The 26,219-nt window shown below is 35.9% G+C and overlaps 1 protein-coding gene across 3 annotated transcripts in view; it reads left to right on the top strand.

Moving 5' to 3' along the window:
• Positions 1-25,555, top strand: part of LOC123696562 (solute carrier organic anion transporter family member 4A1) — a 47,793-nt gene extending 22,238 nt beyond the window's left edge. For 2 of the 3 annotated variants that reach the window (XM_045642825.1, XM_045642833.1), the window contains exons 4-14: positions 7,828-7,921; positions 8,161-8,362; positions 10,049-10,214; positions 15,780-15,882; positions 19,415-19,536; positions 20,013-20,258; positions 20,573-20,777; positions 20,996-21,198; positions 21,742-21,886; positions 22,198-22,380; positions 23,506-25,555. In XM_045642825.1, the coding sequence (XP_045498781.1) occupies positions 7,828-7,921; positions 8,161-8,362; positions 10,049-10,214; positions 15,780-15,882; positions 19,415-19,536; positions 20,013-20,258; positions 20,573-20,777; positions 20,996-21,198; positions 21,742-21,886; positions 22,198-22,380; positions 23,506-23,731 (1,895 nt within the window). In that variant the 3' untranslated portion in view covers positions 23,732-25,555. The remainder of the gene's footprint in view (positions 1-7,827; positions 7,922-8,160; positions 8,363-10,048; positions 10,215-15,779; positions 15,883-19,414; positions 19,537-20,012; positions 20,259-20,572; positions 20,778-20,995; positions 21,199-21,741; positions 21,887-22,197; positions 22,381-23,505) is intronic. The other variant, XM_045642842.1, reaches the window with a different exon arrangement.
• The last annotated feature ends 664 nt before the right edge of the window (positions 25,556-26,219 follow it).

The raw sequence follows: 26,219 nt of genomic DNA, 5'->3' as shown, positions 1-26,219 counted from the left end.
TGGGTTCGATTCTTAGTTGAGACGAAGAAAAAAAAATGTCTCGGTCTGTCAGGACACAGAAGGCGGATCACCTACTTCTCCCTAAAGAAAATCGATCAGTGAAACAGATGTATGGATAATGCATCTGCCCCTTACCTACCCCACTTGGGGACACGGGACTTCACAACGTAAGATGTAGTTAACATAGATATATCGATGCATATCTACGAGAGCTTTCAAATCATGATAATAGACAATTTATTAAACGCGAAAGCTAGCAATCGAATTTAATCCCAATGCTTACAATTTTAGCTAATGTAACGAGATCACATCGTCTGATTGCAAGCGGCTTTAGGGTTTATATGATGCCCCATAGCGAAAAATCCCATAGCGCGATGCAGTAAGCCGCTAAGCCTATTATGGTATGATTCTGGACAATGCGACAATTTGTATTGTAACGGCTTATACGACTCGTGGTTAAGCCTTCGGATTGAAATGTGACTGCTAATGATGTAGTTTGTGTGGATTTTGGATAGGTGGATGTTTCTTACTGTTTCACGCTAAAAATCGACCAAGAGTTTATTATAGTCGGCACAGAGATAGAATATAATAGGCCGGAGCAGAACAGGATGTTTTTTGTCTTGATAGACACATTTGATTTTTAACTCCCCACGCAAAAGCCGGTTTTATGTGTGTATTTGTCTGTGGTATTTCTCCCAAATACTTGGGTTACAGATTTTTTTAGTGAAAAATTTTTATTCGTGGACAAGATTCTTAACTAGGTTTGATAGAAAACATAATCTAGAACAAGGTATTCAGCTCTCAATTAAACTAGTTTTAGGACATTAGCTCGATATAAAATTAAGTCATGTCATGCATAGCGTGTAACTACTATTAATATTGATATGGATTGTACAGCATAAAACCTAACAATGGTACCTAGAGCACTGAGCAATGTATGCGATTCGTTCTGAAATTCATACGTTTTGCTAGTTACTTTTTGAACGTGATTCCATCAAACCATGTGCATAGCGGACTAGTATTTGAACTGTGGAATGATGTTCTAGATGTTTCGTATGAATTTTAATGTGTTTTTTGTTAAGTCGATAAATGGTGAATTTTGTGTGGATATATGAGTTGAAATAATGTAATTTTCAACCGATGTTCCATAAAACGAAATACGACTTTATTTTTTTGCTAGGTATTATCACTTGATATCTCCGTGGGGTTTCAAGCGCTTCATGTGATTCTTTTTATGTTTGACAGGAAATTGTTGTGATTGAGCCCCTTTTTAAAGTACATAGAAGTAATGCCTCCCCTCCATGAAGGCCTGTGACATTTTTTGTAGAAGAGATTGTTGGTATCTATAGTGATACATTATGTGAAAATATCGATCCAAAATTGGAAACCAAAATTATTTAACAACTATTACCCATATTTTCTTAAATAAAGTTGTAATCACACTTCCTACCAGTAAAAAGATAACATCTATTCCAACCAGGAGTCCTGTCCAATTACTAAACTTAATTAACTATATTTTAGCATAAATTAAGCCTTGACATGCCATCTCCATATATCCCCGTCCCAATCAACGCTGCTCACACGAGAATGAACAGAAATACGAACTTCATTAGCGAATAGTACTAATTTGCGTTTCCCGCCAAGAAATGCCGCCATATTGTTTGCCAGCGTGCTTGACAAACATTTGTTTTTAGTGCTTCAAGTTTGCGAGGTATTTGTTTTAGCTGTTCGTATCAAGTACACTGTAACCGTGTAAAAACTAAAAAAGTCTCAATTGCTCAGTAACAATGCACGTGTTTTTATTTTTGCCAAATAAACTATCTTTAAAATCAGGAAAGTGATGTTGGCACTAGGGTTTTTGTTCGAAACACACTATACTTTATATTTGTATGAGCAAATGTGATAATAGAGTTATAGACCTGTAACGACCTATAAGTAGGTACATACTAAATACGGTGTTACATGCAGAAAACATTCGATTAAAGCCAATTTTTCGATTCGTTTTATCGATACTCTGCTTCTGACTTGAAGATACCTTATCGAATGTGCATTAAACATAATCTTAAATTTTTCGAATGGCTTCACTCTGTTATTAGTTAGTTTGGTGGCTTATAGCCAAGAGACCGGTTGGACTAAAGCAAAGGGGGCGCAGGACTTTGATGGAGTTGGTGTCATTAAAACACCTATTTATTATTGTTTTATCGTAAAGATTACGCTAATATAAACATGTTTTATAGGAACAACTTTTCTCTAAAATAAAACAGGCCGAGATATTCGCCCTCAAAGGTTAGGTTAGGTTAGGTTAGAATTCTTAAAAAAAAAACTACACAGAAATAGGAGCACCGCGAAGCGGGGCTCCGTCGACGCGCAAAAAAAAATTTCACTTTGGATCAAAAAATTTCTAAGTCCTTACTTTGCGCCCCCTTTGGTTTAGGCGGACCCAACAATGGGAAAAAATCTGCACGATGTTTTAAATGATGTATATTTCTCGTCACCCATCAAAAACTATGTATCACAGTATCAGTGACTAACCTTTTAAAACATTCAACATTTGAACATTCAACAACATCAACAAATACTTTTCCACTTTTCTTGCGAAAAACATTTCCATGATATTTCCGTATTTATTCAAACAAAAACATATCCCCAAACAAGCCCTTCGTCTGCGTATTAGGTAACATGTAACAAGTACTAATTGGCTCAGCTTAATCCGTCAAGTGTCCTCAAGTTATCGGTGTGAGTGCAACCCCATCGCCGGATTTTCCGCTCCGCTGGACTCGATTAACTGTAACTTGAGCTGGCGCTACAGAACGAGCGATTTTTAGTGATGGAAGCTTTTACAATGTGTGCGTATGGTTGCGCATTTGTGTATGTGTGACTGTTTGTATGGTACAGGGCAGGAAACATTAGGGAAATAGCGATTTTTCGACAGATTTTAATAACTTTTGTGTGTGTTTTTCTGCATTTGTGTGTTGTCAAATTCGTTCACAGTATAAAATGTCATGATGCAATTAGGTGCTAAAATAGTTACCAAAATATTCTTAATTTTCAATGAATATTAAAAAAACAAAAAAACTTTTGAACGGGTTGACCCACGTTAAAAACGTTATATCCTATCTGAGGTTTGTTCAATATAGCGATAACTATTTTTGAATTGAATTGAATTGAATCAACGAACTAAACTCTATATTTTTATGTGAATAAAAAAACCTTTTCTTGTAGTCAATTTAGTGGCCATACTGCAATGGAGTATCGAAGCTTCATAACACACCGGAATGGGGTTGATTCAACGTGTTATTACTATAATACACTTTGAGAATGGTTTACATGTTATTAAAGTTTATATGAGTGTAATGTGTATGCAATGCAGTTCATGGTTGGATAAAGTATAATTTGGTAAAGAAGCTGGAGACCGCGGTCGATTTCGCGTGGAGCGTGATCTTTGAATTTCATTCCTAGCTTCAGGATTCGAGAAGCGGTTTTAGAATGAAAGAATAACAAACATACATCCGTCCATACGTCGTCATAAACTTTCACTTAATAGGATATTAAATTAATAGGATATGTAGGTACTTATTCATATATGAACATTATTATGTCATTTATATATGTAGCTACACAGACGGTAAGTAAATATTCCAAAATATCACCTGAATCGACACAGCAAGCTTACATATATTTTATTCCAAATACATTAAACTGCTTTCTTCAAACTTAAAAACCATGCTATATAGAGTAGAACGGTGATTTTTAAACAATAAAACAGACGATTACCTCAAGTGGTCGAGCAATTAAAACTTTTATTATTACCAAAGTTGCGAACTTTCTGCTGACGAGATTTTAACGGAATTTAAAAAAAAACTCCGATACTACGGGAACTGGACCAGTTTATTATATTTTGAAACTAGCTTTCTGCCCGCGGTTTCACTTACTAGTTTTCTTTAGAAATTTTCCCTCCCTATTCTCGTGATGTGGTCTCGCGACAAAAATTGACCTTTGTTTCCAAGGTTTCCCCAAGGTATAATGAATATCACGATTTATAATTCAAAGTGGTTCTGGTGTGGATACGTAACAGACTGAAAAAGTTACTACACATTGTGCATATTAGTAGTGTAAGCCCACAAATATATTAAATTGTTTTTCCAATTTTTCCGTCTCCTGTCCTGATATCGTAAAAATCATTTTAACTAAATATGTTCGAAAATTATTTTTTTTTATAGAAGGAATGTCGTACGTATAACTAACCTAAACCAAAAGCATCATATTAATACATAAATAATTTAACACAACTATAGATACCACCAGCCACTGAGCCACATCCCTAAAACTAATCGTATTAAAAAGAACAAAAGCCTTCCCTCGGAAGCAGGTGGCGCGCTCACTTCATTTAACTTTAGACATTTTTATAGCCCTCCATCTTGTTTTGGCTACAACTTGTCCAATAATTTTTAACTTTCTTACTTTTTACTGTATTCTCAGGTTACTTTAAATTCTAAGAATTTAAATTTTGGTTTGCATTCATGATAGCATTGAATTCGTTAGTATGTCTTTATACTATACACTTTACTTATTACTATTATATTAATAATATTCATGTGAAGTTATTTCCTGATCAAATATCCTGCTCTAGCTCTTCTACAAAAAAGTGGAAATAGATACCAGTATCAGCAAACTTCGTTAATTTCTTTCATTTCTTCTTTTCAACTCATCTTTCTATTAGATGATCTCCTCCAGGGTATATCACAATATAATATACTAGATTTCCGCCCGCGGCTTCGCCCGCGTTTTCAAAGGAAAACCCACATAGTTCCCGTTCCCGTGGGATTTCCGGGTTAAACCTATCCTATGTGTTAATCCAAGTTACCCTCTATATGTGTGCTAAATTTAATTGTAATCGGTTCAGTAGAATTTGCGTGAAAGAGTAACAAACACACACACATCCTCACAAACTTTCGCATTTATAATAGTAGGATAATTCATTTAACACACATACGTAGAAGTATAGGCAATCTCTATCTGATTTTCGAAATCATCAAAATAGCACGAGGTCATAGAATTATTGCTTTTAAGTTTGCATTGCGTTATCAATGTTTCTGGGAATTAAACATAATCCTAAACAAATGAAAATTCCGCTGAAGAGATAATAAGAATGACGTTTGGTTAGAGATACTAAAGAATAAATAAAAGACAGTGAGGCGTGTACGTGTACGGTCATAATATAATATAATGAAATTTCAAAATATGAGATTGGCTTTGTCTTAGTCACGTGATAAATAGTATGATTGGTATTATTAAAAAAAAAACTACGGGGTTAAGGTAGGAGAAGTTTTGTGAAAAATCCTGGACTAAAATTATTATTTAAAGCTTGCCTCTAATTACGCACGATGCTCCAAATCCGATTTTATCTCACGTTTTTCAAATTAAAATAAAACCATTTTTTACTTCCGGTGTTGCCTTGTCAATCATTCGCAGGAGGCACTTTAAAAGATCGTGTCACTGAAAATGCTTATTAAAATCATAAAAGAACATAGAGTCATCTCAATTTGTCTACCCCAGGGGCTATACGTCACGTTTATGAGTAGGGTTGGTACTCGTGAATAATAAAATATTTATTAGATTGATGACGTGAATATCAAATGTAATTATTAGTTTAACATTTTATTGGAATTTATAATTCAATCGTTCTTGATATGCTTTATGGTGTAATTAACTATTTTACAGCTAAATACTACTACAGCCTTTAAATATTTAGTATATTTAACATTTCGACGATTATTTATTGTACCTACTTCCTGACGGTTAGTAGTTAGTGAATTAGTATGTAATTATTTTCTAGAAACATATTTTTTTAATCGGTAATCGAACTTAGGATCTACTCAAACGTAATTTACCTCTATATCAGCTGAAGAGTTTGTTTTGTTGTTTGTTTGAATGCGCTAATCTCAAGAACTACTGATCCGATTTGTTCCGATCCGTACCGAAATTCTTTCAGTTTTACATAGCCCATTTAACGAGGAAAGCTATAAGCTATATTATATCATCACGCTAAGACCAACAGGAGCGGAGCAATGCGGGTAAAACCACACAGCACAGCTAGTCTTATAATAATAATTATTATTGTAGTGCATATTATAATAATTTACAAAAAACGGAACGCTATGATAACATGAATATTTCAAAAAGCTGGCAGCCCTACTTCCGGCTCATTTCTACCATTTAAACGTTATTGACAGAGACAGGACAATCTTTTGATCCTTGTTTATTATTGCGGAGGCATTTTTAATAGCTTCAACGGGTCAACATCGTTTATTGTGAAACACTGAAATGCAATAAAGGACAGATGTAAATAAAGATTTTCCTTATTGTTTTGTATCTATGAAGAAATGTATTTGCAACTGATGGACTGGTTTGAAAAAACTGTGTCATATAACGGCAGGTAAATTTTTGAGGATTGAATATCTATGAATTTGTTCATATCCAAATAATTCCATGACGTAAATAGGTTGAAAAGAATTATAATTAAAATCGGGAATACCTGCCTACATTTCTCATGTTTTACGTTCCGTTTTCAGGCGATAACCATAACCATATAGGCCTTTGGCCTTTATGGTTTCAATCTTTCCTAAGTAACAAAACTGCTTTCAGTTATAAAAATAAAAACAAAACATGAAAAATAATAAAATTTATGAAAGATTGTGAACTATGAAGTTAAGTTAGTTACTAAAAATCTAGAACTAAAGCTGATGTTATCTTAAAATTACCGGAATTTCGTATATTTTCGACCTTGCAAGAACAGAATAATTTAACGGGGCATCGACCACTCTCACATTATGTTAATGTATACGAAAACATTGTTTAATGTTTTTGCTAATTTTCGTCTGCTTCAGAACCGCTAGATTTCATTAACTTCAAAAATATCTTTAAATCCAATTAGATGCAGCTTGTTTATCCTAATTCGTCAAACAGGAATATACAAACTTAGCATTCCAACATATTTAACACTTGGAGACAGAACTTGACTTTTTTTTAACAAACATACCTTCAAATTAAAAATTTAAATTCTAATTATACAGTTTCTACTGAGTATAATATCCCAGCGCGGTACCCTGACCTTGCTCGGGAAAATAATCATAATACAAAAATAAAAATGTGTGCGTGTAAAAATAAAAAGTGAAACTTCTTTATGACCTTATTTTTCAAAAAATAATTTACTATACTATGCAACTTTACAGAAATACGTCGAATCACGCGTGGTAGGGATAAGAAAAAGATGGCGCGTAACGGAAAAATGTCACGCGTAACGAAAAAATGTTTTCCAACCCCGATAAAGAAAACTTCAAAAAAAAAATAGCTTCAGTTATTTTCGACAAACAAAAATCTTTTCATATTAACAGTAGATTTAAAACAATAGCAATAGATATGGAATATCAATCAGACCATATAAAGGTTCAGCTTAAAATATCCCACTTGATTAATGTTTCACAATGTCCGACGGATGGCCGACCGAAATAGCCTGTGCTTTATTATTTCATTTCGGAAACTTGATAAAAATGGATTGCGATTATGTGAATATGAAAGAGTACTGTCATTGAATATTTTAGTTGGTTTTAAAATGATATAGCAGTTAGAATTCACAAATGAAACTGAGTTGATACTAAAAGGATAATTCCACAGTTATAGGATTTTTGACGGAACTTCATTTTTAACGATCTTCGGCATTATCATTTAATAGCTTGGGAATTTTTTACATATTCGTATATTTATAAATCGTAAATCGTAATCAGTCATCTGCAAACACAATTTTTTAATGTATTTTTTTGTCCACAGGTATGGTAGTGAACGGTTTCGTCAATGTAGTCATAACCACAATAGAGAAGAGATTCGGTCTTCGGTCGATGCAAACTGGAGTTATAGCGGGAGGGTAAGTTTACTTTTTAGTTACTAGTTAGTTAATCTCAGTTTAAAAAACAACTAGTATTGTAGTGTGAGTTAACTATATTTTATGTTTTGATATCTTGAGTGACGAATATAATTGTATGTGTTCTGTCATTCATACCGCCCTAAACTCTATTGGTCCCAGCTACGACATAGTTTATTTTGTCTGTACCTCTTTTTGTATCATTTACACCTCGTTATACTAAGACCAGACCATTTCCCCAGCTACGACATGGCCTCCTTCGCCTGTCTGGCTCCCGTCACGTACTTGGGCGGTAGGACAGCCGCTTCCAAGCCGCGCTGGCTCGGCTGGGGCGTTCTGCTCATGGGTGTCGGCTCGCTGATGTTCGCGCTGCCGCACTTCTTGGTGCCGCCGTACAAGGTGGCGGGAGACGAGCCAGACGATTTGTGCGATGGCAACCGGACGGTAGGTGGCGTCTGTTTAGATTGGCTAAATATGTTATAACTGTTTTGTTGTCGTATAGTGTGCAAGTTTTATCAAATCTATTTAACCAAAAGTTAACTTGGAAACATGTTTTAAAGAGAAAACGATGAAAAAGTACGATCTTTTTACAAGTCTGGTTTAATCAACATGTCATCGTCAATGTCGATATTTTCTATAGATACAACATTTTTACACTTTGGCAAATTTACGAAATATTAATAGCGGTTTGAAATTTTCTTAAACAGGAACACTTTAAAATTGCCATATCTGCATAAAACCCAATAAGGAAACGACAGAAAGCTGTATAATTAACAACGGTGCAGAACCTTAACGTCTAGAATACTGCCGACGAATCACAAAGGTTTAAAAGTAAAAAACGTCGCGCGCATTGAGGCGGCGTAATTCGTTTACAAAACCTTCAACCAGTGTACAATTGACAATGAAACCGGTTCTGATGTACTGGATGAATCGAGACCATAAAAAATATTGTACTCTCAATACTATAACCACATTATTGTGTTGTGATCGAAAGCGTCATTTTAAAGGAATTGATAGATAGAGTTATAGAGATGGATAAATTATATTTTGAGAAAAATTAAGTACTAATAATATTAATGCTATAAAAATGTACCTAACTAAATTTTAATTGGCTTTAAGAATTTTGCGTATCGTCACGTATCGCCTTTCAAAAATTTTAAGCGATTGCATAGCTTCTATCGCGGACCTTGAGCGCGGGGACCGAATCCAGAAATTCCGTAACGAAAAAACCTCACGCTCCCCACTCCGACAGGCACGGAGGTGTGCCGTGTGGCTTGAAGGCATAGAATGCAGCTTTTCCGCGGCAGTCCCCGAGTGCCACACGTCTTTTTTTAATTTAGGTAGAGCAATTCAAATCGATCTGACCGATCGAAGTTAGTTGTGACTATCTAGAAAATATATATTTTTGTACAGCACCAGAAATAAGAATTTATCTATTCTAATAATTCTAATTTATAATTTATAATACAAACAAAACATAAAAATCATTAAAAATTAGAAAACAAATGAAATTAGTTTAGTTTCACTCTATGTAGCGAATTTCACTAGTATCTGACTCCCTTTAAAGATTAATAAGGAACAAGCACAAGGAACAGAAATAAAATTGAAATGCCATTTTACCGGTTAGCTAAAGTTAAAAATTCATTTATGGGTCAAGGTATACTTTTTTACAACAAAATTCCTCATAGTATTAAAGAGTTTAGTAGTGCTAAATTTAAGAATTATGTAAAAAACGTCTTAGTTCAGAGAGCCTATTACAGCATTAAGGAATATATGGAAGATAAAAACCCATGGAGGGTTGTCGCGTGAGAACCGCAGGACAGTTCTTTGGCATATTATGATAATATATACGTACGGTTACTTACATATTTTGTAAAATTAAATTGTAATACTGAAATGATTTAAAAGAGCAACTATGGAGTTTCTTGCCGATTCTTCTCCATAGATACTGCTTTCCGAATCGGTGGTAAATGATAAAAATATGTATTGACGTTTCAAAAGTGCTTCTCGAAGAAGTCTAATTGAATAAATAAATGTTTGAGTTTGAGTTTGAATACTAATTTCACTTTGTTCGAGATGATATCAATTACAGTTTTATTCTATTTTAATAATTCGTGATTTTCATCGCAGCAGGCAAGTACATGTGACGAGAGTACTTCGGAAGGTGGTGCATGGGCGGTGGGCATCTTCGTGCTAGCACAATTGTTGCATGGCGCTGGAGCCACACCACTATTTACTCTTGGAGTCACGTATATAGATGAGAATGTGTCGAAGAAGATGTCCTCTGTTTATTTAGGTAGGTTTTTTTGTATCTACCCTCTGTGTTTAAAAAGTTGATTTTATCGGTTGTATAAATTGTAAAAGATTGTTAAGAAATGGTATGTTGTGTAAAATAAAGTACTATAGAGTATATTTACATAAGTACATATGTTACAGTCAAAACCCTGAACCAGTCAATAACGTTATTGACCGGTAAAATCAGTTAATAAGGATATTGACTAAGGGCGTCGGTTAATATCCTTATAAACTGATTTTATCTGATTAAACCAGTTAATAACGTTATTGACTAAGGGCATCGGTCAATATCCTTATTAACTGATTTTAAGTCGAGACATCTAGTCAATATAGGTTTTAACCGACGTGCCCAGTCAAAACTCATAAAAAGTTATGGACGTTAGTGTAATTAATAATTATACTAGAAAAAATCATTTAAAAAGGTTCATAAAACTTTTTAAAGTGCAATATTTAAGAGTTTTATGTTTTATTAATTAATTCGGGGTATTGTTTGTAAACTGCAACCGCGCGAGAATACGTGCTCCAAAATATTTTTGAAGATGGCAATTGTGTTTTAATAACAACTAGGTTTCCGCCCGCAGCTTCGCCCGCGCAGTCAAAGAAAAACCGCAAAGTTCCCGTTCCCGTGGGATTTCCGGGATTGCGTTAGTTTCTAATTTGATGGAGTGACCTGCAGGTGTACTTCGAAGACTGCTACTGGATCTAATAGACGAGTAGAGCTAGGAATGCCGAGTTTGGGCTCGTTTTGTTAGTTATGTCGAGACCTTACCTCCGGACTTGATGGAGTGACAGCTGCAGGTGTACTTCGAAGACTGCTACTGGAACTATTATACGAGTAGAGCTAGGTGTGCCGAGTTTGGGCTCGTTTTGTTAGTTATGTTGAGACCTTACCTCCGGACTTGATGGAATGACCTGCAGGTGTACTGCGAAGACTGCTACTGGAACTAATAGACGAGTAGAGCTAGGTGTGCCGAGATTGGGCTTGTTTTGTTAGTAATGTTGAGACCTTACCAGACTTGATGGAGTGACCTGCAGGTGTACTTCGAAGACTGCTACTGGAACTATTATACGAGTAGAGCAAGGTGTGCCGAGTTTAGGCTCGTTTTCTTAGTACCTGCTGGTCACTCCATCAAGTCCGGAGGTAAGGTCTCAACATAACTAACAAAACGAGCCCAAACTCGGCACACCTAGCTTTACTCGTATAATAGTTCCAGTAGCAGTCTTTGAAGTACACCTGCAGGTCACGCCATCAAGTCCGGAGGTAAGGTCTTAACGTAACTAACAAAACGAGCCCAAACTCGGCACACCTAGCTCTACTCGTCTATTAGTTCCAGTAGCAGTCTTCGAAGTAAACCTGCAGGTCACTCCATCAAGTCCGGAGGTAAGGTCTCAACGTAACTAACAAAACGAGCCCAAACTCGGCACACCTAGCTCTACTCATCTATTAGTTCCAGTAGCAGTCTTCGAAGTAAACCTGCAGGTCACTCCATCAAGTCCGGAGGTAAGGTCTCAACGTAACTAACAAAACGAGCCCAAACTCGGCACACCTAGCTCTACTCATCTATTAGTTCCAGTAGCAGTCTTCGAAGTACACCTGCAGGTCACTCCATCAAGTCCGGAGGTAAGGTCTCAACATAACTAACAAAACGAGCCCAAACTCGGCACACCTAGCTCTACTCGTCTATTAGTTCCAGTAGCAGTCTTCGAAGTACACCTGCAGGTCACTCCATCAAGTCCGGAGGTAAGGTCTCAACATAACTAACAAAACGAGCCCAAACTCGGTACACCTAGCTCTACTCGTCTATTAGATCCAGTAGCAGTCTTCGAAGTACCTTCGATGAACCTTTTTAAATGATTTTCTAGTATAATTTCACTAACGTCCTTAACTTTTTATGAGTTTTGACTGGGCACGTCGGTTAAAACCTATATTGACTAGATGTCTCGACTTAAAATCAGTTAATAAGTATTGTTAGACGTAACTTTTGATTTAATATTTTTGTGGATGAATAGTTGTCATTATTTCAAGTCTGAACATGCTTAGCTGTCGAATACTATAAAAAGCCGCTTTCCTTTGTCTCGTGGCGCATTCGTACGAATCGTGCCTACGGGCTCGGACGTTGTTTATACGACGTTCGACCCAACTACCTTCACTTTGCTAATAGTCGTTGACTTGCTGCGTTTTGTTATCAACTACCTACATCAATTAGGTAGCTGTGTAGAATCGCAGTACATTCTTAATACATCCAAACTAATATTTAACCCGGCCTCGCGTGTTATTTCTTAGATCAGAAGCGGGATAGAATTCAAGCCTACACTTATTTAAATGTGTTTGAGTTTACGTAGTTTTGTAACGGCATAATGGCGTTTGTGTTTTTTCGTGCGTTGTGTAAAGTAAAAGTTTGTTACGTGGATTATTGTAACGGGCATGTAGTTCATCGAAGGAGTTGTGTGTGCTATCCGGACTGCGCCCTGCAGTCCGGGGTAGTTGAGCCTTCATTTGTGTTAAGCGAACGTCGTGCCTATGTCACAAATGAGTAGGTGTTGTACCCATGATACGCGAACGTAGTGCCTATGTCATGTGGATGTGATTGTTGTTCTGTAAGGTCAATGTGGCCGAGGCAGGATGGTTGTGTAAACCCGAGATGAACTACCGTTGTACTGTAATACGATAAAAGGCGTACGAGGACGTACGATTGTCAGTATGGCCGTGTTAGACGTAACTTTTGATTTAATATTTTTGTGGATGAATAGTTGTCAACATAGTTGTCATTATTTCAAGTCTGAACATGCTTAGCTGTCGAATACTATAAAAAGCCGCTTTCCTTTGTCTCGTGGCGCATTCGTACGAATCGTGCCTACGGGCTCGGACGTTGTTTATACGACGTTCGACCCAACTACCTTCACTTTGCTAATAGTCGTTGACTTGCTGCGTTTTGTTATCAACTACCTACATCAATTAGGTAGCTGTGTAGAATCGCAGTACATTCTTATTACATCCAAACTAATATTTAACCCGGCCTCGCGTGTTATTTCTTAGAGTATATTAACCGACGCCCTTAGTCAATATCCTTATTAACTGATTTTACCGGTCAATAACGTTATTGACTGGTTCAGGGTTTTGACTGTAACACATATATTGATTTAAACACTTGCTAAGTAAATTTTTAAACTTTACGGTATAACCCTAAGCGTAAGAGCCCAATCGGTAAAGTGGCGAACATAATAGAAAATAGCATTATTTATAGCTACATAGGAACGCACTTGCAATATACTACAGCCCCTACTGTGGGCATTATAATAAAATTTATAACATACTTCAATGTAAGAGAAATAAAGGTTTTTAGAAAGCTAGCTATTTTGGTAATTTTGACATGGAATCTATATATATAAAAATCAATGCCACTTTTCGTTGTAATTCCATAACTCGAGAACGGCTGAACCGATTTCGATAATTCTTTTTTTATTATATTCCTTGAAGTACGAGGATGGTTCTTATGTAGAGAAAACGTTAATATGTACCACGGGCGAAGCCGGGGCGGACCGCTAGTATAGTTCTATTAATTAATATCTAAGTACGAAAAAATCGTTTATATCCATTATACATTTTAGTGCTTTATTTTTATTGACCCCTAAATAAGTCCTCTTACAAAAATTATCACCTTTTAACGATGGAATACTACATTTAAATTTGAAGCAATACTACATGATCAAAGGTGACTGTACCATATAGAATGCAATTACTAACATCAGTGCATTCGACAAGTGTTCGATAAGCCATTTAACGATTTACCGCAAAAGATAGGCGATCTAATCGATCTATGATAGATTTATTACCGGAAAATGGGGAAGTAACTTTTTTTGCAGCAAGAATATAGTTACGTCGATAAATATATTTTTTTGCAATTTTATTATTTTAATGAAATCTTTTTAGGGTTCCGTACCTCAAAAGGAAAAAACGGAACCCTTATAGGATCACTTTGTTGACCGTCTGTCCGTCCGTCTGTCAAGACCCTTTTTCTCAGGAACGCGTGGAGGTATGAAGCTGAAATTTATGTCAATTACTCAGGTCTACTGTCCCTTGAAGCTGTGAAAAAATCAAACTTCTAAGCCAACGCAATCAAAAGATGCAGCCGCTTATGCCGCAAATTTTCGACACTTGCAAGGGAATCAAAACCTATAGGGTGCTTCCCGTGAACTTAGAATCTTGAAATTTGGTACAAAGCAACGTCTTATAGCATAGATAAAGGAAAAATTACGAAAACCATAAATTTTTAGTTACATCACATAATATTTTTTTTTTAATTGTAAACCTTGCAGGTTTGTACGGAAGCCTCGGTGCGCGAGTCCGACTCGCACTTGGCCGGTTTTTTTTATTAGTGTTATATATTTATTATACCTTGAATATTAGATAATGAATTTCTTTTGCCGTTTTTTTAGGTATTATTTATTAGTAGGTTCTTTAATATCAGTGTCTTTACTATTGATCAGTGGCTGCAATTCTTAAATCTATTAAAAAAATGGAAATGGAAAATGTATGTAGAAAAACCCAGCTACATACATTTTCCTCCTTTCATATATCTTTGTGTAATAATACTATATAATAGTAAAATTGCACGGCCGACTATTAAACGAATAAGTTTCTCATTAAAAATATACATTTTCGATTGTTCCAAACAAAAAGACGATAACCTAAAGTTACCTATACGTTACGACACCTATATTGTTTTGCGAACCTTTCACACCATTGAGCATATGGGTCCATCGAGATGCCATTAGCCCCGCTGAGGGTCTTGGGTCCCGCTTGTGACACTCACGGTGCTTGAGGGTAAGGCTCTGGTGTGGGTGAAGCGAAGCGATAGATTTTATAGCTTTGCTGCGTGACGCGTGTGTCATGTACAATGTTCATACTTTATGTAGTCGTTACATACTTTATGTAGTTCCATGAAATTTATTATATATGTATTAAATTATGAATCTATTATTAGATTCATAATTTCATACACAAGTTTATACTGTACGTCAATTTATCGCTTCACATATCCTTTCTTCCACTACACAACGGCCGTTTCGCATTCTCATTGCAGCTTTTAGCTGTGAAAACACGCAAAAGGGGCTAAAGAAATAGGATATTGTGACTGCACTCGCTCTCAATGATGTAGTGTGGTGTAATGGGCCTTGCCTTGATATTAGATGATAATTAATGTACTTGTTTACGGGTTTTAGTGAATGTGCGGTGTGCCAAAGAAGAGTAGTTATTTAAACTTTTTAAGACTGCTGCTCGGTATACCTTATTAACAATAATAATTAGGTATTTACATTTATGAATTATTTGTTGGTAACAAAAGGCATACTATATTTAATTTTCCTTTAACCAAAAATACTGTGTATCAAATTATATGCTTTGGTAGGTTAAAACTGCTTTAGCATGTAGATACTTTATTATTAGGGAAATTGTCTCTTCAAACATTTGTCCTATATATCCATACCTATTATATCTCACATTTTAATCCTACTCGTTACATTTTCAAAACGTTCGCCTATTTTACATAGAAACATTTATTTTCAGGTATTTATTATACAATGGCAGTGCTGGGCCCAGCGCTGGGATACGTTGTTGGCGGACAGCTACTTTATATTTATACCGACTTCGCTACCGTCAATTCAGAAACGTACGTATGTGTATATTTTTTTTATTTAAGTGTATTTAATTTTTAAATTCTGATGAATCACGAATAATTGATATCTAATAATCTAAACTTGTAACACTGTGCAAAGTATTACCACGTATTACTCTACTGCCCCTTTGCTTGTTCTGACATAAAAAAAATCATTTTACATAACATTAACATCGTGTGATTTGAAAATAGCTACGTTCCATAAAATTAAAAAATAAAAAAAACGGGGCAACACGTTACTGGAACAAAAAAATAAATAAACATAAAATATTATTTTATATATTACATAATGCAAAGGTTCAAGAACCATTCCATAGAACCATAAATTACAAATTATAATCGTGTGTCAAAAAGCGCGGCAAGCAGCAACACGTTACCTCAATTATCTAACCGTATTGCGTTCACGTTTTTAATATTTCAACTCGGCAGCGACACGGCTTCATTTCAAGTTGCCCCCTTGCTTTCATCTCATTGTGCCTCTCAAAAGCAACTTTTCAGCCAAATTAATTCCACCGTTTCATACTTTCATGGTTTCTGGAACGAAATATGATTTTCCGCGCGATGAGTTTTTGAACGAACTGTGTGGCTTCTCTTTTTAAATTAACCGCCTTTCGTTCTTCGAGTAAACATCGGAAATAAACAGTGGAGTTCTGCTTTGTAGCGTTTTTTTGTAATATTTTTGACAGAAGTACAATTTCGTCTAGGGCCTTTTGCATTTCCTTTAAGGAAATAAGTACGTTTTGCATTCAATCAACTGCTCTGTATATTTCTGTATGTTTGTGCTGTTACTGTATTTTAAGCACGACTTTTGATATGTTCGTGATCTAAGGAAGCATAGGTCTGAGCTGGGGATAAAAATCTACGATTCGTGTAACATGATATCCCATTTATAAATTTAATAAAAGAAAATTCTCGTGTCTTTTTAAAAAATTGACTTATATGTATGTATTTTGAAATAATTACATTAAATAAAATTAACTGCGTTAAAAACAACCGACTTCAAAAACGGAAAAGTAAAAAATAAAAAAGATTTGATATTATTAATTGCTACATATTATTTAGATGTGCTATTTATTAAATAGGTTTGATGTCGGTGCACGGGCTTAATACTAAGTGCTTAGTGTTTGGCACCGACTTCAAACCTATTTAATAAATAGCACATCTAAATAATATGTAGCAATTAATAATATCAAATCTTTTTTATTTTTTACTTTTCCGTTTTTGAAGTCGGTTGTTTTTAACGCAGTTAATTTTATTTAATACTTTTTAGTGTAATTTTCAACACGAATCAAACGAGCCCAAACTCGATAAAGTTGAGTCAATATATTACTGAGTTCCTATGGCCACCTTCCGATTCCATCATCAAATCAGCTCTATGTCATGATAATGTTTCATCGCTATCCAATTTACACACTTATACAAAATTTCAGCTCAATCGGTTACCGGGAAGTGAATCAAAGTTACTTGCTACATTCCAATTAAGTCATCGAGTACAGACAAAAATGCTCATAAAATAAAAACTACTGGGCCTAGCCGAATAAAATTTTTATGGGACCAATTCGACACCATCCTGCATCGAACAAAAAAAGAATCACGTAAATCGGTTCAGAAACCTCGGAGTAATCGGTGTACATACATAAAAAAAAAAAAAAAAAAAAAAAAATATACCGGCCGAATTGATAACCTCCTCCTTTTTTTTGAAGTCGGTTAATAAAAGGTATTAGTTCAATGGGAGTCAACTACCTTATACCCTACTCGTGTTTGCGTTGATTTCTCAACTGTCGAATTTGCATACAAAAACAATTTAATATTCCAATATCTGGATGGATATGTTGACTGGATGTTTGTGAAAACATTGTGTGTTATTTTAGGGATAGTAGTATGCTAATTGTTTTTGAGATAAACATGACATTTGAATTAGTAGAACTGCTATATTTATGTTAATTAGAAGGAACTTATATTAATGAATTAAACCCGTGGGTGATCGCATTCATAATAATTATTAATTTAGATTTTGAAGTGAAACTTCTTTAGGCGCGTTAAGAGTCGATTTTGGTATCTTTAAATCTTGCCAAAGAAATTTCACTTCTGACACGTGCGCTCGGCACACACGCGCTTTTTTTCATTTTAGGATTTTTTTAAAAAGTTTGGAAAATCCAAAAGTGCACGCCTCATAATCTCATCCTTTACAATAAAATTGATTATTTATAAAGGTGTATATTATATAAGTATGTAGATACACTTGTTCTCATGTGCCAATGCTCTTGTACTCTCTCAAGATCTTTCAAGGTCACTACTGTTAAATTAGATGGTAATTTAAATTGAAAATTAACAGGCTCGATAGAGCCTGGCGCCAAGTACCGTTCAACACATGTGCGTAGCACGTGTGCGCCAGCTCTTCGAGTCTCTATACCGTAATCAGAACGGTATTTTGAGGTTGTAAAATTTATATTTTTCCCAAAATTTTTTTTTCACTCAAATATCAATTTATGTCAAAATATACACTTAAATAAAGTATATCCTTCGTTACTGACCAATTTTTATAATATTTTTATAATAAACTCTATTTTTAATTAATTTTATTTATTAGCTCAAACTATAGTACCCCCGATTTTTAGATCTTGGCTTTTTTTCATGTAAAAAGCGGACGGGCACAGACTATAAATAGTTTGGAAAATCCAAAAGTGCACGCCTCATAATCTCATCCTTTACAATAAAATTGATTATTTATAAAGAGTACACTATAAATATAAAAAAGAAATAAAATAAAACAGTTGGAAAAGTAAAGAAAGCGGTACGGTATTAATTGAGCTATTTTTCTTGTGGCCCCACCTAGATGTGAAACTGCGCAGGTTTAAGGGACTGACTACCAACTTATTTTTTTAAACCTTGGCTTATAGTATAAAGAATCGAGTTTATAATGGTGAATTTTGAGTACACTATAAATATAATAAAAATAAAGATAAAAATATAAAGAATATAATATATAGATATACTAAAATTATGGAGAACAGTCGATATTTTTTTTTTTGTTTATTTAATAACAATTAAACCACATCGAATCAGACCCTGAAAAATGAAAGGGTTCTATTCCTGAGCATACTCAAGCGTAAGAGAAAAAAAAAGACTCGATTAGTAAAGTATTTCGGTCGCTATCGTGTTAACAAGAAAATCCTCCGCACATACAGACACACGGACGTCCAAGACAGAACTTTTTTATTAAACTGTTTTTTAACTAGTTTAAATAACAAAAATGACATCAAAAATATCATGAATGTTAAAAATTGTGTTTTTTCTTAATATGTGTGTATGTATTATCTTACAAGTGCAATGTATGATACATAAAGACATTTTAAGTTTGAAAAATCAGATGTTTTGCGCGAAGTGACAGTAGTACCCACCTGAACGCTTCGCTTATGAGACGTGCAATAAAGAAGCCTTTGATTTGTTCTAGAGTCATATTGATTTTTTTTACGACATGAAATTACGATACCTACACATACTTTTAAGGATACTAATTTTCCAGGTTAGGTATAACTCCTACGAGCTCGGTTTGGATCGGAGCGTGGTGGATCGGCTTCATACTCTCGGCTTTGATCTGTCTGTTTATAGCGATACCTCTACTTGCCTTTCCTCATGAGTTACCGGGTAAGAAATTGTAATTTACTTTTGAAATTATTTAGAACATGTAATTATTTTTCATGATCATTTTGATTTTTCAGGAGATTCAATTTTTCATTTATGATACGTAAAACCATGTATGCCAAACTCTTTTCCGTAATTTTTTTGATAAACAATATAATTTAGAAATTAAAGACTTTTTTAACGGATTTTAAACGCGATTTATTCATTATAATTATTATTTTCCCGACGTTTCGAACACTTTACAGCGAGCGTGGTCACGGGGAGACATCAGTAACCCATCTCCAACAATATAATTCTAAGCTTAAATAATAGGTACTGGAACAAGGTGTTAGGTAGCAGTTAAAATGCACACATCAACATTAACATTGCAGATATTTACTACCGTTTTACGGTAACAAGTCCTTAAAGGATTAAAGCAAAGCATTAAAAGGAGCTGTCACATTCTATATTTCCTTCCTTACACCAAACTTATCACCTAGGGGCAGCAGAAATACGCGCCGCCAAAGTATCAGAAGCGCACGCATCAGCCACTACATCTGGTGCATTTAGTGCTCTGCGAGAACTGCCCCACGCAGCAGCAGCCCTACTCCGAAACCCCACGTTCATGTTCCTGAACCTGGCGGGCGCTAGTGATGGGTTATTGATATCAGGCTTCGCGGCCTTCCTGCCGAAGTTGATAGAGAACCAGTTTGCGGTTAGCGCGTCGCAGGCTGCTTTGCTTTTGGGTGAGTTTGTTTAATGATAATGATTTTGTTGTGTTAAATGTTGACCATATCCAACTATTAATGAATTTCAGAAAAAGGGCTTTCTTTGATGATTTAGAATTTTTTTAACAGAGTTTACCTAGGTTTATAATATTTAGGTTTTAGGTGATTGTTATTTATTAGATGACACGGCTTTCTTTTGATATTCCATTACTGGCATTTTCTCTGCCAATTTTTAAAATAGTTGTTTTCCCTTTGTTCGTTTCTTTTTATCAACGTTCCATAAATCCTTTACATTGCATTTCTTAACAATCATATTCCACACCACATTCCAGGAGTAATCACAGTCCCCGCGGGTGGTGGCGGGACCTTCGCGGGCGGCTGGCTCGTGAAGCGCTGGCGGCTGTCCTGTGCCGGCATCATCAAACTATGTGTCGCAGCTACTGTACTAGCTGGAGTTTTTTCCGTGTCTTTTGTGCTGTCGTGTGATGACTATCCCTTCGCAGGCATCACAGTGCCGTACTCTAGTCCTAGTGTTGGGTGAGTCAAAAGGTTTTAAAAGCTTTGCACTGCGCAGCAATCTTTGTCTTAAAGCAGTATTTCAGTGTGGAATAATGACAGTGGTCGTCTTGTGCCATCACGCTTGCTTTCCTTTATTGGAAATACTTTAAAGCATCATGGTAACACGCCAGTTTTTATTAAATCATCAGTAACCTTCCAAAATATTATTTGTAACTTACCTATTGGCCATATTACAGGGGCAGCAGTCTGGTCGCGCAGTGCAACGCAGGCTGTGGGTGCTCTAACTCCGCCTACTCCCCGGTGTGCGGCGCAGACGGGCGCGTGTACTACTCGCCGTGCCACGCCGCCTGCCGCGCCGCCACACGGGGCGCCGCGCAGCTCTACCACCGCTGCGCGTGTGTGCAGACCAACGCCACGCTGCCGAGATATGCGGAGCCAGGTATGCTCTACCGCGTGTGTAGTTCTACCACACTCTACCACTTGTTGCACAGCACTGTGCAATAGCACTCGTTAGTCGTTCCAATACACTTGTGTTAAGCTCTATCAGTTTTGTGTTTGTGTAGAAAACAGCAGCACCCAGCTGTCCAGAGGTACGGCTCTACTGTTTGTCACTCTACCCAGCTACTGTCCACTTGTATTGGATCAACTAATTATTATAATACCCGATAATATTGCCAGAAATAAGAATAAAAAAAACTGTATAAAAATATTATCATATCGTCCAAGAAAGAATCTTTATACTTTTGTAATTTTAGATTTTTTTGTCAGTTTCGATTATTATCGGAGCTTTTTGCAATTTCTAGAACATCATATGAATTTAATAATTACACTAAATAGTGTTTTTAAAATAACCAGATTGACAACCGTCAACTTTTGCTATCTATAGCTACTTGGTAAAAGCTTATAAGCAAATCCAACGAACCATCTAACTTTATCAAAGTATTATTAACTCTTTATTCATAGAGATTCGTTTTATTTCCAGATGGTGGTCAACCAATAATGTACGAAGCCATCAATAGCACGTGTCAGTCGAAATGTCCATATCTATGGCTGTTCGTGTGCCTTACATTCTGCATCATGTTCTTCACATTTCTGGCTACAATGCCAGCTTTATCCGCGACATTGAGGTGAGTAAAGACGAAAGTGAAATATTTTAATGATAATATTATGTAGAATGCAGATATTTACGATTGGTTTTTTCAGTACGACGATAGTTTTCTCGTCATATTTTACTTTGATGGGTAGTATAGATTTAATTATTTGTACCATTTTTGACCACGACATCATGATCATTGTCTGGCTAATCTGAGTCTTCTCTTTGTTTTAAGACACGTTTTAAGTTTTGGTTTTACCCTATTTGTTAAAATATTTGCCGCATAGTACCAAAAATAATCCTCTTCTTTCTTTCTTTCAAACAAATAAATTGCTTCTTCTTTAGATGTGTCCGCGAAGACCAGCGTTCTTTCGCACTGGGTATCCAATGGATTCTAGTACGATTACTGGGAACTATCCCCGCACCACTGCTCTTCGGGTTCCTCATTGATTTATCCTGTTCTGTGTGGGGCAACGCGTGCGATCGAACTACTTCATGTCTGCTGTATGATAATAAGGACATGAGCAGGTAAATAAAAATAATAATAATAAAAGGGCGTAGGGATGTGACGACCCCATTGCCCACGGTTGGAATATCTATTGTCTACGTGATAATAGATATTCCACCCGTGCAATCAGTCAACCCGCAGGACACCTTGTGGCGGGGTGTCGGGGAATAGCGACCCCGCGGGAACCGAGTGCTCCCGGGGGAGGCCCCTGTCTTTATCTCCGGTTTGCCTTCACCGGCCGGTCGGAGTGAAGCCTGACGAGGACAGGACCTCCACCTCTGGCTTGCCTTCACCGGCCGGCTAGAGTGGAGTCGCGAGAGCTTTTAGCTCGAAGGGTGGATGCGAATCGTAAGTGGCGAGTGGGCACGTGATGCTGGACCCTCAGGGAGCGCGTGATCGTAGTTTAAAGTCCAGGGACGCCTCTCCACCCTTAGCTGCTCACAATATGTTGCCTTCTTGTCGCACTATTGCAGCGACTTATTTCGGGGGCCCATACAGTGAGAGGGCGAGTCACCACCTGCCAACATATTTTTACTTTCTTTTAGTAGAAAGGCAGGTGCCATAGTTTCCAATAGTCCCCAAATACCGGCCCATTTAACATCCCACTCCATAGCCCAGTTTATTTTGTTTATCCATATTCCGAAATAGTCCTACATCGGCCGCGGACTGCCTAGGACTGTATCTCTATAGTGCAGTCATGGGCAGGCTGCGGCTGGTGTCCCACAACACAGTAAAGTTCTCTAAAGGGCCTCTGCGTGTTGGATCCGTGTCCCCACGTAAGCCTTCCAAAGGACCGGGTACCTTCCTTGTGATGGTACCCGAGTATTATGGATTGAGATACACATAATAATAATAATAATAAGTGTTGCTACAGGTGACGTTCCTTGAAGGACCTTTCATCCGCATGGGGAAAGGAAATTCTTATGGGAGTGAGATTAGAGTTACACGGCTGATAAGTAGGCTATGCCACTTTCTAGCCTAACTATATCCAGATATCATATCATAGAAATGCTTGATTGTGTGAAGTGGAAAAAGGCAAAACAAAAAAAAGATCGCATTCAAAATTTTAGTTGTGATTTCTCTAACAAAGACAATCATAACCCTAGTTAAGCTTTCCCAAAATGCTGATTTTTTTCATTTCACAGGTACATGTTAGCGCTAGCCGCGATAGGTAAGCTCTGCACAGTGATATTCTTCTTCCTAGCCTGGTGGTGCTACCACCCGGGTCCCAAGGTCCAACCCCCACTTGATATGGCCCATAGCGAAAAAAGTAACGGCACTATACCCACCGTGGCCACAGTGAGCACTATCTCCAATGACCGTACTAATGGGTACTGTAATGCAGCACTAGAGTGTAGTGACCACTTATAAAGTTTTGGGGGTAGATGGAAATATTGTGCGATTTTGGAATTCTGTTTTAAAAGCAACATTCATTTACCCACCGGGGCTACTGTAAGTATTGTAATGCGGCGCTAGTGTAGTGACATTTGGGGGTAAAAAAAGTATTGTATGTCTTTGGAGTTCTGTTTGATGAGCAACGGTACTATACCCACCTTGGTCACTGTGATTACTATATTTGATCATAAAAGGTACTGTAACGGGGGTGAACATTTATAAAGTTTTGGGGGTAGTGAAAACTGAAAAGTATTGTGTGATTTCGGACTGGAATCTGTTTGTATTATTGTTTTGATTTAATGTGACAGTTTTTATGTAAGAAATTGTGACTCCTATGGATTGTGACCAGAAGTATTAAATAGGTAAGACACAGACACACAAATTGCAATTTATGCAGGTTTTTTTTTACCCAGAAACTGTGACTGATTTTAATTTTTACCACAGTCAAGTCAGTTACTTTCGCGATCGAAAATGAACAGTTTGGAATAATTTTTCCCACAATTTATTTTTAATTGAGTAGGTATCCCTTCTGTGTATAGATAGAACAATAGAACAAAATCTCCAAAACCTTCTAGGAATTACTGGTTTTTTGAACAACTATGAGACCAAAATGTTTATCGCCACTGCCAACGGTAGTGAGTGTAATGGTTAGTGCAATTTTGTAAATCAGTCTAGAAATAAGTAGGTGGGTAATACAGCGTGACCAATTTTGATGCAGTATTCGTATACATGGTGTTAGAATTGATTTGATATTAATTATGAAATCGTATTATTATGGAATCTAATTATAAAAATCACCGTCAATGCTTTTTTTGTGTTATTATCTAGTTGATTAATGTAAATAATTCAAATGCATATAAGTACATATTGTAACATAATATTATCAAAATGTCTCAAAATTTATTTTTATTTTACTTACTTTTTAATATATTTATTTGTTGATTTTATGTAATAATTGTTGCTTGTAAAGTATATGTATTTTGGTTGAAGACTGATTCTTTACATAGTCATAGTGGTTAGTTTTAAAATCCTACTTAGTAATAAAAATGCAACAAAAATGTAACATCACATATCTAATCTATGGTCATGGTAAGTAAAAAACACAAATCACTGCAAAATATAAAATTATGCAAGATTTCATTGATTTTGTCCACAATTTTGTCACTTTTTGTCACGTGCGACAACTAAATTAACCACTTTTAATAATTTATTTTGAAATTATCCATATTAAGTGATCTGTTGTATTTATTATTGCTTAAAATATTGTAATCATAGACAATGATTCTCAAGTCTTTTGAAGTTGGCAACCCAAATATTATGTCCTTTTGCTCGGTACTTTTTTTTAAATAATGTTACATTAATATAAAATACATGCTCAACATACGGCCCGAATTAACAAATGCATCTAAATTTTAAGTCACTGTGTAATAAAAAAGTTGACAACAGAAACGACAATAATTTACTGCACACTGCCTGAGTTTGAGAAAAATTGAATTGTTAATAAATTCTGCAGCCTGGTACAAAATTGCACCAAGTACAATTTACAATTTTACCAGGCTTCAGAAAGCAATAGTTTGGACAATATTGTCCTTTATGGAACTGAACAATAGAGACCACATCACAATAATGTCGTATTCCTACTAAAATACTTAATAAATAGTAATTGATACATTCCATGTACAATGTAGGACTGTAGATAAGCCCTTTTATACATTTTCATGTTGGTATCGTACATTTTTAGTAGTAAGTAAACGGTTTTGAGATGTACAATTTTACAATTATAATAAACAATTGTTTAGATGTTTGTGTATTATTTGTGTACCGACAAGTCCTACAAGATCCTATATTTCCTTACTTATTTGTATGAGTAAACTTCCCTTCGAAAACTAAGGACAGTAGAACTCCAATTATCTGAACTCAGACTATCCGAATCGCCGATTATCCGAATCACAAAAAAATTGTCGAAAACGGTTGAAGACCGCAAAACAGCTTACATTGACGGAGATGTTTAAGAAACAATGATTTTTATTTCTAAACTTGTACATAAGTACATTTTATTTATATTTAAAACATGTGAAAATTTCATGTTTCTTTCATTTAATTCAATAAAAACATAGTGCAATATCAAAACGTAGCTTTTATTCTCTCCAATGGCAATTTTTTTTTAAATCCGATTATCCGAATATTTGATTATCCGAATGGGTCACGGTCACGGAACTATGTCACGGTCCCTATTAATTCGGATAGTTGGAGTTCTACTGGACTTAAAAATATAAGATAGAATGATTTAATTTTTGTCCTTAGGTCCCATAAAAGTTTATGAATGAAACAAATAGTGACAGAACTTTGACAGAAGTTGAAAGCTATATACCCAAATAGTTTTTTTTCTGCAGTTTCTGCAAAAAATCCTCAGGAATTTCAATAGACAATAATATTATAATGTAGGTATTTATGTGAAAAGCAA

Source organism: Colias croceus, chromosome 1 (assembly GCF_905220415.1).
Source record: "Colias croceus chromosome 1, ilColCroc2.1".
Taxonomy (NCBI): domain Eukaryota; kingdom Metazoa; phylum Arthropoda; class Insecta; order Lepidoptera; family Pieridae; genus Colias; species Colias croceus.
Note: the sequence above shows the minus strand (reverse complement) of the source record. Positions and strands in the feature narration are given on the sequence as shown.